The following is a 12,326-nucleotide window of genomic DNA, read 5'->3' as shown; positions in this document are numbered from 1 at the left end:
ACTCATTGCCTAAATTTAAAAAGTGAGAGCTCAAATCAAATGTGGAATACACACTATATATATATTTATTTTTTTCCACGACTTTAAGAAAATAAACCTTTTAATCTTATCACAAAAGTATAACTAACTAACTTCAAAACAATAGCTAAATAATATTATATAAAGAAATTGATGAAAATTGACCGCCGGAGAAAAACCGTTCCAAAATATTTTTGCTTAGCCAACAATTCGTGTGTGCGTTTTCTTTTTTTTAATTTTTTGTTACTGTTATGAATTTATTGGAATATACTCACCATGTATTTTTTTTTTAATGACAACTATGATGCGAAATTATTTATTAGTTTTGCTAATAAATATTGAAGAATGCGAAAAAAATTGAAATAGATTACCGCTTTTCATTGCCAGCAAAAAAGAATAATACGAATAATGGGGAATACGAGAATTGTGCTGTTCATCACTTCGCCAAGGGGAAAGGAGATTTGAAGATTCAAAGACTTCCGAATGCGCCTTAGAGGCGGATCCTAAGCCCCTGCCCGCACAAATATTACCTCTCAGTGTGCTCTGGTAACAAAATTCGTGCCTAACCTCGAATACTTACTTTTGAAATAATGCTGAGCAGGGCAAGGTTACAATACAAAACAAATTTAGAATAATAGTAATCAACTGATTGGGTCTTTTTGTAGAATTAAAAAACAGTAATAATATTAATTTAAATTTTTAGAAATTAATTTAATAAAATAATGAACAGGTCGATGAAATAAATAAAAAAAGAAACAAATATATAAAAATAACCATTCGCAGTAAAAACTAGTGGCTTTTAAATTTCGCCTCCTCCTTATCGCCAATATCGAAAATGAATTGAAAATGAAAAAAATAACAAAATTAAGAACAATAGTAATCAACTAATTGGGATTATTTGTGAAATTACAAAACAGTAATAATATTAATTTTAAATTTTTAAAATTAATTAAATCAAATAATTAGCAGGTCAATGAAATAAATAAATAAATAAAACAAATAAAAAATATATAAAAAAAATAAACACTCGCAGTAAAAACTAGTGGCTTTTAAATTTCGCCTCCTCCTTATCGCCAATATCGAGGATGACGGATTATTGGCAGCTCAGGGAAACTAGGAATTATGTTTTTTGCTTTTGTTTTCAATCTTTATTTCATTGTTAGTTTCTGTGGAATGTTCTTTTAGGCTTATGTTAGAATTACTTGATTTTGGTTGTTTTTTCAATGTAATTGGTTTTAGTTGAGATTTGAAGTTTGTTCTGCCACAATTATTAGTCAATTATGTAATACATACAGCCTATGTATATACTAGAGTATATATTTATATAAGAAATAAGCTAAACTAAGTGTAAAGTATGCCTGTAAGTAGCTACTTATTAGGTAAAAACTAATGGCGATTCGGGCAAGGGAAACACAATATTTCCTGGCGCTTTATGATTTGTAAATGCACTTACAATTAAATGTTTTCTTTTATGATTATTGTTATTATTATTATTATTATTATTACTAATATTATGTTTTCATGTCATTTTTCCCCTTTGTAATTGTCTTTTGTATAATTTGTTTGGCTTTTAAGTATTTGCCGCATTTGATTCAATAATTTGTTTATTGTAGTGTGTGTGATGTGTGTGTGTGTAGTGTATGTGTGTGTGTGTGTGTGTGTGTGTGTTGGTTATAGTTGAAAAGGCACTGCTGCATTCTAATGCATTCTTTTCTTGTCTCTTGCTTGCATTTGATTTTTCTTTTTTTAAATATGTATTATTTTTTATTATAATCATTAGATTGGTTTTTGCTTTGACGCTTATAAGTCTCATAAATATTTGCATTTACATATCTGTGTGTGCGTGTGTGTGTTTGTGTCAATGTCTGTGTATCTGTGTGTGTACATAGTATGTGTATCTATAGTTGTTTATTTTTTGAATATTCTAGCTCGTACGTTTGCCGAATGCCTACAAAAATAATCATCTTAGCGGAATGGGATCAAGAATTAAGCAACATTTACAAAGTTGAAGCAGACAAAAAATTGTTGCATTTCTAGATACATACGATTACTTACCACTGAGTGTTAAAAAAACTTAAGCTTATATATCTTCTATATGCATATCCTACTGCTTTTATGTTGCAAGCAAAAGGGCCAAGACATCTAAGTAGCATGCTCCAACATGCATCCCCAACATTTCCAATACTTGTAACTTATGTAATATATGTGTACTATCTATAAACAAATCTATATATGCATCTATTGCAAATCGGGCTATTGATATTAAAGTTATTATATACGAGTATGTAACTGAACTGTACCTTTGACTCGCAAATGACAACATTATGGAATATGAAGCGACTGATCAAAGGTTTCAACATCATCGTATAAAATATCCTTGCCAGCACCAACTGGGTTTTCCAAATTCTAAACTTCTCTTACTTCAACATCATAGTAAGTCTAATTGTGCGAATACGAATTTCAGAAACCCCTCAACTAGCTAACTCTACTACTGCGCTTGGCAGCTTTGAATCTATATCCTGTGCCTTAAGGAGCCTTAAAAAACTAAAAGTAAGTTTAGTAAAAAAACATAAAACATAAAAAGGATCGTTGAGAAAAGAGATGCAGCGGCATACTCTCTAACTAAACTTTAACAACATTTTATTAAAAATACATATTAGGAAATTAATTTATTTGTATGTGGCATGAAAAAGTTTAACAAACCTTTATTAAAGAAAACTCTTATTAAAAGTATTAAAAAATATAATGATTTATATGTATGTGAAAAAGTTTAAAAAATCTTTAGAAAAAGTATTAAAAAATAATTATTTATATGTACGTGAAAAGTTTAACAAATCTTTATTAAAAGAATTAAAAAACAAAATTATATGTATGTGAAAAAAGTTTTCAAACTAAAAGTCTATCAGTTATACAAAAATGTAATATTGTCTATATAAATTTAAAAATAAAAAAAAGTAAAATTAAAAAAAATTGTTTTAAATAAATATAAAAGACTGAAAACACTGTAGGCATTAGTTATATTTTAAATTCAAATCCATACATAGGTGTGTCTGTGTGAGTGGGGTTTTAATATTTTAATCCGATTATAGCCCTTGGTATAGTATATAGTCCCTTAAATGCATTAAAAGAATTCTTCGCATACATTTTCTGCAAAGCTTGAATTTTAAATGTTAAATAAACAAATGAAAATTAGTAATTATAAATAAAAATAATGAAAAAAGAATAATCTTAGAGAAATTTATGAATGCTTTTAAAATGCTTAAACAAATGAACAGCGCCCCTTTGAATTCACCTATTTATTGAAATATATTGAAATGGGGTTTGAAAATCGATTCATACCTTGCTAGATTTCTGAATGGTTATAATCTTAAAAAAGTTTGATTCTTTCTAAACTCTGTTTTGATTTACGAAAGTTGCACAAAGTCGAACTCGATCCCATTTTTATAAAACCAAAATAATTACCTTTATTTGGAATAGTAAGGAATTCAAAATAATAAATTAATAAATAAATAGGAATAGTATGTAATTCCAAATAAAAATAATTATATAAGCCTAAGAAAAATGTTGATGAAAATCTGAAAAAATATCGCAAATACCCCCCTTTAGCTTCTTCTAAAGAGGGCCCCTAAAAACTGTATCGACATCGATCAAACGTAGGCTAAGATTTGTGCAATAGAGAGAGAGCTTCACATCTGTATTATCTGTAGATAACCTGTACTATATAGTCTTAATTTCTAAGCAACTATTCTAGGTATCTGGAAAATTGTTTAAAGATTCCGATTTCTGTTCACCTTTATAGACACAATTTGAACAATTTGATGTTGAAACCAATTTTCGCTGGCGCCAAATTTTTTTTAGAACTTGCGAGTACACATAATTCTGTTTTTATACCGTCTTTTTTTTACACGATTTCGATATAACACGGTTTGAAAATCAAAAATTTCATATATATTTCTTCAGAGATAAGGAACCAATCACTTATTTTTGCATACGATCAATGCCTTTTTTTTATACGGTTGTTTCTGAAACCAATCTACCGTGTAAAAACAGAATTAGGTGTATACATATATTTAGGAGTCCAACTTCTGCAAAATTGAAAAATACTCGAAAAGTGTTTTCGAGCACGATTTAAATAATCTACAAGTACATACTCGTAAGTATATTTGACTTCTATTAAATTATTTTCTTCGTTAAATCGAACCAGAAAAGAAAGTAATGCAGATTACTTTTACTTTTGGGGCTACTTGGGGTGCACAATGTTGGAATTTTCGGGTCAAATACTACTGCTGCCTGGAGTTGGCCCTTAATGCATTGCAACGACGATGGCGTGGAAGTTATTAATCCAGCTCCGCATTCTGCTCCCCCTCCGCATCTTCGTCGTGTTCGTTCAGCAGGGGACTGTCATCGCTGAGACCCAGACTGGGGGGCAGACCGGTGCCGGGGGTGGTGGGTGCCGAACGCGAGATCCAACCCTTGCGTGAGCGGCCACGATTCGTGAAGAAGTTGGCGCCACTCACGACGCTGCTCACGGGGCTCTTGAGCATGCAGCTGGCCAGGGTGGCACCGGTGCTGCCGCTAATACCGCTACTACCAGCACCACTCGCACCACCGCAACCACTCACCATGGGCATGTAGAGCGCTTTGTTCGGCTTGGGCGTATAGAACTTTTTCGTTTTGCTTTGCGTGGGTGCTGGTGGTGCGGGGGCGGGTGCGGGTGCGGCAATGGGCGCAAATGTGGGCATGGTCGTGCGTGCTGACATGTTCACAGCCTGTGTTTGTTGTTGTTCTTGTTGCAGGGTTGAGGGTCGTCGGTTGAACGACGACGCCTCCAACATTGTGCGTTGCGACTGCTCTGCGGGCAATTTGCTGAGACTGCTTGAGCCGGGTGTGGATAGGGTGTGATGTAATCGGGGCTTGCTGGCAGCACCACCGCCTACACCACCGCCAGTGGTGCTACCCGTTCTGATGAGCAGCTCTTCATAGCTCACGCCCGCCTGCAATTGACGTATCTGATCGAGAATTTCGCGCACCTCCCCCGTTGGACTCGTCGCCTGGGGTGGCGACCCAGGGGTACCTATGTTGGCCAAGCTGCTGACGCCAGACCCTGTGCCAGATGTTGTCATATAGCTGGCCCCCGCTGTGCTCGTCTGTGCCATAACCGTGGGCTGTTGTTGTTGTTGTTGCTGCTGCTGCTGCTGTTGTTGCAGCAATTGGCAGCAGGTCTCCAGACTGCGCCGGAGTAAGTGAAGGTCGCGAAACTCTCCGCTCGCCGAGCCATTGGGTTCGGCTGACATGGAGCTGCAGGAGTTATAGACCTGCTCGCTGCCCGCCGCCAGCTCGGTCTTGAAGTGCGTGGGATTGGTGTGCACGCGATGCAAGGGATTGGGTTTTATGCAACCATTGCTGTAGATCACTGGTGTGCCGCCGGCGGCCACTGCCAGGCTGGAGAGTGAGGCGACATCTGTGGCTATGGCCGCATCGCTACCCTCCACCGCACCTTGGGATCCTAGGCCAAATCCCAGGCCGGCCGCACAGCTATTGTTCACGAAAATATCACTGATGCTGCTGCTGCTATTGCCCATATAGCGGAAGTGTTGATCGCTCTGGGATTGCAGGAAACCGGTTCCCGGCGGGCCGGGCGGCCGTCCATTCTGACTGGTGCTGGCGCTCCCGCTGCGACTGCTTTCGCCACCCGACTCGTCCGGCGAAAAGTGTCCACTCTCCGAGTTGTGCATCCGTGTGCTGTAATGTGCGTTGCCCTGCAGCGTGACGGCCGCGTAGTGTGCCTGTCGTGGCTGATAGGTGGCCGTTGCCGCCGTTCCAGCAGCTGTGGGGGCCGCTGCCACGGCTACTGCCGGATTGTGGCAGACCAATTGCGAGGCGGAGCGTGGCAGCGTGTATTGCGAGGCGCCATGGCCCAAAGAGTTCGTCGGCTGCTGACCCCGCATCGTGTAGTGCATCGCCATGTCGGGGCTGGCCGCACGCGAATACGGCGGTGGTACCAGCGTGTTGGCCTCATTCGCATTGCAAATGAAGCTGGAGCTGAGCGAGTCCACAGTGCTGGCCGCCGACAGCGAACCCGCCGGCCGCACAATATAGTTACGGAAGTATTGCACCATGAGGTAGCTGGAGCCATTGCCCTTGCCATTGTCACTGTTGCAGGTGAATACGAGTGGGTAGAGGTCTGGCTTCGAGGTCACCTGCGAATGAGCAAAACGCCCAACGAGAAGAGGTCGAGGAGACGTGAATATAAGGTATAGTCCAATATGATTTATGTATATTCGAGATGTTTATGATGTTGTCACAGAAAACTTAATAATCTAAGCGCTGAACAACATACCTTTCCCTATTTGTTCTTTTACAAGAGAGGCTTTGACAATTGGCCAGAAGAACGCTATTGGAGCTGATCAGAAATTCGTGCAAGATATAAGCTCACCAGGTTTTTTTAAGCCCCTCCCTTTAGACCGGCTATTACAGAATAATTGGGGCCGACTTGGAGCGTTTTTTTTTGGGTCGAGTAGTGCATTAAGCCTACACCTATCTTAGTGGCTTAGTCGTAGCAGTGTAGTACTCTGAGCTACACTCCGAAAAAAAGACACGTTTCTCTCTATGAGCAGAGAGGGTATGAAGTTATTGAGCAAGACGGGGAAGAAACGATGACACTTTTCCATGTTTTCTTTACCGGAATATCTAAAAAGTGATGTTAATTTTGTCCTGAAGCCCAGAAACGTTCTTTCTTGAGCTTGGGAAACGTTTTCCAATTCATTTTCGACTGAAAAATGCTGAGTAATGCAATTTCGTGGTGCCTTTCTGTTATAAATACGCAGTTGGTTTGTTATGGCGCTATGCACACGTATATCGATTTACATTCTATATATATTTTAAAAGCGATTTGGCGTATTTTTTTTTCTGAGTGTACATCGATACAAGCTTCGCTTCAACAACCATTTCTCTTTACATTTTCGATTCACTGCTTCGCATACTGTCTAAGTATGCTTATTTTCCCAACTCCAGTATGCGAGTGCATCTAGGTGCGTGATATTGTCGTGAGGCTCGTGAGCCGTGGATTAGTTTGTGTCAGGCACCCATCTGTAATGTGAATTAGTGGCTTACCTCTGTGTACGGCGGTGGGGGATGATGGAACGAGTTGCAGCGACTGTATTGGGGTGGTGCATAACAGGAACCAGCGGAATCACCCTCCGATTGCGTATGATGCTCCGTGAAGCCCCAGCCGCAAAGCGTGCGTCGTTTCTTCCATAGCGAGTAGGCGCAGAGTATGGCCAGAATGATGGCAACCACAACACACCTGCAAAATAAAGAGCCAAACTACTTAAGTTGCTGCAGTTCCACTTAAGGACTTGTGCGAATTTCAGGTGACTTGAAGCTGACGATATTGCTTGGATTAGGGGGAAAGGCAACTTGATTTGAGATGTGAGGATTTAGTCTCGTTTATTGAGCAGTCAAGCTGAAGCGGACTTCAAAGTTGTTTTTAGTTCGTTTGATTCGACACAATGGTGTGTTAATTTGGAGACGCTTTACTCTTCAGTCTGTAGCTGCCGCGACTGTATAAAAAAGCCCATGACCTGGAGCTGCTCGCTTCCGTCTGCTACGACGGTCGTTATTGAATGACAACTAAATGTGTTGGCTGCACTTTTGGACACAAGATTTGATTATGTGAGCATGTCTGTATGTCTTGACTTGGCCTGGCTTGGCTTGCTCGGTATGTGCTCATTAGTTGGCATTGCCGTTTGTCGTTCTATGTGTTCTACATTCTCGGTCTCGGTCTCTCGGTTCTGGGTCTTGGTCTCGGGTCTGGGGTCTGGGGTGCGTGCACTTGCATAAGCAAATCTGGGCCCAGACCGAGGCCCGCCCACTGAGCCACCTCTGCTGCCAATAATAAGTATCACTGCTGCATGCCGCATGCCACATTCCCATACAATGTCAATCAGGCAGACAGACAGACAGACAGACAGACAGGCAGGCATATATATATGTATATATATAAGAACGACCTTGGGGGTCGCTTTGGGACTGTTGCTAGCAGGCGTGTGAATGTGATTGCATATTTTCGGCAGTACTTACCAAAAAAACCAGTGACTAATGAAGAACAGATTCAGGACATGCTCCGATGGCGGCGGCAATTGGCGGGGTCCACCCTGGTATGGCGGACAGCAGCCTTGAGTGCAACATTCACGTGGCAAGGAACATATGTGGCCGCCTTCGCAGAAACGCGCTGTCACCTGCAATCGAAATAAGTAGTTCAGAAAATAATCGTATACTCCAAGTCCATAACACATCACAACTAACACAAATTTCTTGCAATTTTTTCACCAACACGATTACGAATAAATATGAACAAGTTTTAAAGCCAAACATTTCATAATTTGTGCTTGAAATACTATATATTTTGTTCTAGAATTTTCTACCAATTACATAAACACACGATTCTTACTTTAATATCCATGGCAAGCAGTATTCACTGAAATGAAAAAAATAAATAATTAAAACAAAAAATTATATTAAAGGCAGTTCACTGCTTTGCTCTAGCTTGCTAGTTTTTATATTATTTATTGGCTCCAGGAAGTAATATTTCATGCAGTTTTTCAGAAGCAGCAGCAGGCGGCAGCATTAACATGCGATTTTTATTGCAATTATCTGTGCAATCGATTAAACGAATTTGATATGTGGGTTCAACAATTTTTCAATTATAATATAATTAAGTGACTATGCAGAAATTATTCGCAAATTAGCTGAAGCTGAGAATTTAGCAAGATGTTCATTTTGGCATTGAAGCTGTTCTATAAACGTTTTGAAATCGCTCAAAGGTTTCTCTTGCAATTTAGAAACCATATCCACTTAACAGTAGACTATATATTCAGAGCTGTTGCCATATAGAAATATACAATGCCTGATTTTGAAATCAGTTCCGCTTTTCGGTGAAATTTTAAAACATATTTTAATTAAATTTACTTATTAGAGCAGCCTAAATCATGGGCACGCCAGTCAGATGAAGATCGACATCACCTTTCGGGGTCGCATGAAGCCGATCTTTAAAGCTCTTTTCCACTCAAAAAAAGATCTCGTAAAATTTCGAAACACACGGATCAGAAGATAATTTTGTAAAAAGTTCATTACGAAGTTAATGTTCGCTCTTGTTTAAAGTATTTAATTAGAGAAAAAAAGAGGGGCGTGCTGTAGGCTGTCTTTTAAAATTGTTCTTAAAACCAGATTAATTTAAGTTTTTAAATAAATTTAAAATTAAAATTGTATATGTTTTTTTTTTTATTAGAAACTGTTCGTTCACTCATACACTGTAAAAACACTTTTTAAATCTTATAAGGTCTTATAACCTGAACTCCTTGTTGTTAATTAATAATAAAAACACATAAAAACTAACTTATAATTTTTTTATAATTGCATGAAATGAAAGTTAAGAATTTTGTGAAAATAAAAATCTCAATTGTAGAGAGTGGCTTGTTTGTAGCTCTAGCTTTTTGTGAATCTTGTGTTCATACAGAAAAACAGACAGCCTATATATAATGGCTATCGTCGATATGCCGACCATAACGAATTACAGATTATAGAAGGTAAAACATTTCATTTCTATAAACATTTTTCAAGAAATTAAAACGGTGTATTATTGTCTATAAAACAGAAATCAATAGAAAGAACGAGAAGAGCAATTTTCACAAATTTTGATCAAATATCTAAACATAGTGAGGCATAAAACCCAACATTGTTTACATTCGAGCGAACAAGTTTCTGCTACTATGATTAATTTTGCACCGATTGTTCCTATGACAGCTATATGATATAATAAACCGATTTTGTTGAACTTAAGAATATCATAAGGCACTAAAAAAATCTCTTAAATACCAATTTTGATTGAAATATCATTATAAACAACAATGTTTGTGAGACTGATTTTTGCACCTATCCTTCCTATAATTGTTATTACTGCATCGATTTTGATAATTCTTTAGATGATACTGAGATATTATAAATAACTCACAAGCACCAATTATAGTTTAAATGTTGTTATAAACAACAAAGTTATGCGACTTGAAATGATTTTTGCACTGATCGGTCCTATGGCTGCTATATAAAATAATAATGATTTGCATGGCTTGCAATAAACTTGCTCTGCAAGTGGATAAGATAAGTCTGCATACCAAGTTTGGTGTCCCTAGCTGTTGTGTTTAAAAAGTAATTGGGGTTCAGACGGACGGACAGAGGGCGCACAAAAGGATAGGCGGCGGTGTATCTATTTGCCTCGTTATGCTAGCCCATATATTTTAAAGTTTGTAACACACTTATTTTATTTATATGGAACAGATATAGGTCCTAATTTCCAAACAGGCGCACATGGCTGAATTTTCTTGTTATACTCAAAGGCATACCCTTTAACGCTTTATTTCTAAGTTATACAAATGCGTGCAACTACAAATACGAGTATTGGATAAACAGAAATCGGAGTATTGTTTTGTACATTTTTTTTTTATCGACAAGGCAGCATGTCAATGTAATAGCAACTATAAAAAATTAGAAAAGGCTATAAAATAACAAAAATTTCTTATAAAGAATCTTACTCCGGGGGGAACATTTTATTTGTTTACCGACCCCGATTCCTCTCCGACTGATTGGAGTAAACGAATATGAATTCAGAATTTACTCCAAAACAACATAAAATAATTTCAGTAAAGCAATCGGAAATAATAAATTCCATTTATAAATAATTGAAAATACTTGAAAATGAAAAACGAAACTAAATAACATTACAAAAAAAAAAAAAAACATTTTGAAATTCATGTTTGAGAAATACTTATAAAAAATGTATAATGAAACATATTTAGAGATTTAGAGAATGAAATGTCAAATACTTAAGAATAAAGAGAAACTAAATAACATTACAAAAGAAAACATTTTGAAGTTCATGTTTGAGAAATATAAAGAAATGTATAAAGAAATATAAAATACTTAAGAATAAAGAGAAACTAAATAACTTTACAAGAGAAAACATTTTGAAGTTCATGTTTGAGAAACATAAAGAAATGTATAAAGAAATACTTATGAAGAAATCGAAAATAACAAATTTCATTTACAATTAATTGAAAATACTTAAAAACAAAGAGAAATTTAATAACATTAGAAAAGAAAACATTTTAAAATTCGTGTTTGTGCTAGTTTTTAAGTATTCCATTATTTTAGATTCTCCACAAAATACACAATTTAGGAACTTTTCGTTCTTTGTTGAAGGAGTTCGGTTTCATAAATTTTTAAATTATAATTGCCATAAGATTACTAACAATTGTTGTACATTTGCAGCAATTTGGTATAAGCTTTAACCCTTTGGTTGCAAAAAAGATTCTATAAAAAATTTCCATTCCATCGTTTATTCCATTCATCCAGAAAATGAACAATTTTGGAACTTTTCAATATTTGTTGAACAAGCTTTGTTTGCAAAATTATTACAGGTAATATAATTGCCGATTATTAAAAATTGTTGTACATTCGCAGCATTTTGGTATAAGATTTAACCCTTTAGTACCTTGCAACCAAGGGGTTAAAGCTTATAAAACAAATTAAACAAAACGAAATATTTGAGTGTACATATTTGGCATTTTTTATTGGAATTCCATCAATTCCGTTTGTTCATTCACCCACAAAATGCACAATTTTGGAATACGTATACTTAGTTTTAAAAAATTTAGTAAAACTGCGATACAGTAGTGGTCTGAAGCGTATGGTTATGTGAGTAATGAAGATTGTTGTGACACAACTTACGTTTTGGGGCAGCAGCAAGAGGTGGAGGAGGAGCAGCAGAGGCGTTGCATGGAATAAATATGAGAGCAGCAGAGTGGAAAACCACATGCTGGTTGGTTGCACGGCCGTTTTGGCGACTCGTCCTTTATCCGACTGACTCTGCTGCTTGGCCTGCCTGCCTGCCTAACTGCCTGCCTAACTGCCTGCCTGAATGGGTGACTGACTGAGTGGCGCCAATGTCAGTGTTGCTTTGGCCGATGTTGTTGTTGTTAATGTTGTTGGCGATGGCGCTGGCTGGGGAGGAGGTGGGGGCAGCAGACAGCAATGGCGACGGCGACGGCAGCGGTGCGTTTGCAGCCTCCTTTATTCTTTGTTGCTGCTGTTGTTGTTGTTGTTGTTATTGCTGTTTGTTATTGTTGTTGTTCTTGTCGTTGAATTCAAAGCATACGCTTTGTTTTGTATTTTGGTATTTTGCTTTGTTTGTGATGCTTGTTCGTTATTGTTGTTGTTGTTGTTGTGGTTGTTGTTGCTGCTGCTCGTTTTAC

At 37.3% G+C, this 12,326-nt stretch overlaps 1 protein-coding gene across 2 annotated transcripts; it reads right to left on the bottom strand.

Annotated features, from left to right (window-relative positions):
- Nucleotides 1–4,100: 4,100 nt before the first annotated feature.
- Nucleotides 4,101–12,073, bottom strand: LOC115629678 (mucin-19). 2 transcript variants are annotated; one of them, XM_030526199.1, is made up of 5 exons: nucleotides 11,803–12,073; nucleotides 8,471–8,497; nucleotides 8,101–8,258; nucleotides 7,132–7,324; nucleotides 4,101–6,218 (listed from the first exon to the last, which is right to left on the bottom strand). In XM_030526199.1, the coding sequence occupies exons 2-5, from the start codon at nucleotides 8,480–8,482 to the stop codon at nucleotides 4,356–4,358; spliced, it is 2,226 nt and encodes a 741-aa protein (XP_030382059.1). In that variant the 5' UTR covers nucleotides 8,483–8,497; nucleotides 11,803–12,073; the 3' UTR covers nucleotides 4,101–4,355. The 2 variants fall into 2 exon arrangements, with proteins under 2 accessions (XP_030382059.1, XP_030382058.1); XM_030526198.1 differs by lacking the exon at nucleotides 8,471–8,497.
- Nucleotides 12,074–12,326: the final 253 nt, after the last annotated feature.

The sequence above is a fragment of the Scaptodrosophila lebanonensis genome, unplaced genomic scaffold (genome assembly GCF_003285725.1).
Source record: "Scaptodrosophila lebanonensis strain 11010-0011.00,11010-0021.00 unplaced genomic scaffold, SlebRS2 tig00000161-arrow-arrow-pilon, whole genome shotgun sequence".
Taxonomy (NCBI): Eukaryota; Metazoa; Arthropoda; class Insecta; order Diptera; family Drosophilidae; genus Scaptodrosophila; species Scaptodrosophila lebanonensis.
Note: the sequence above shows the minus strand (reverse complement) of the source record. Positions and strands in the feature narration are given on the sequence as shown.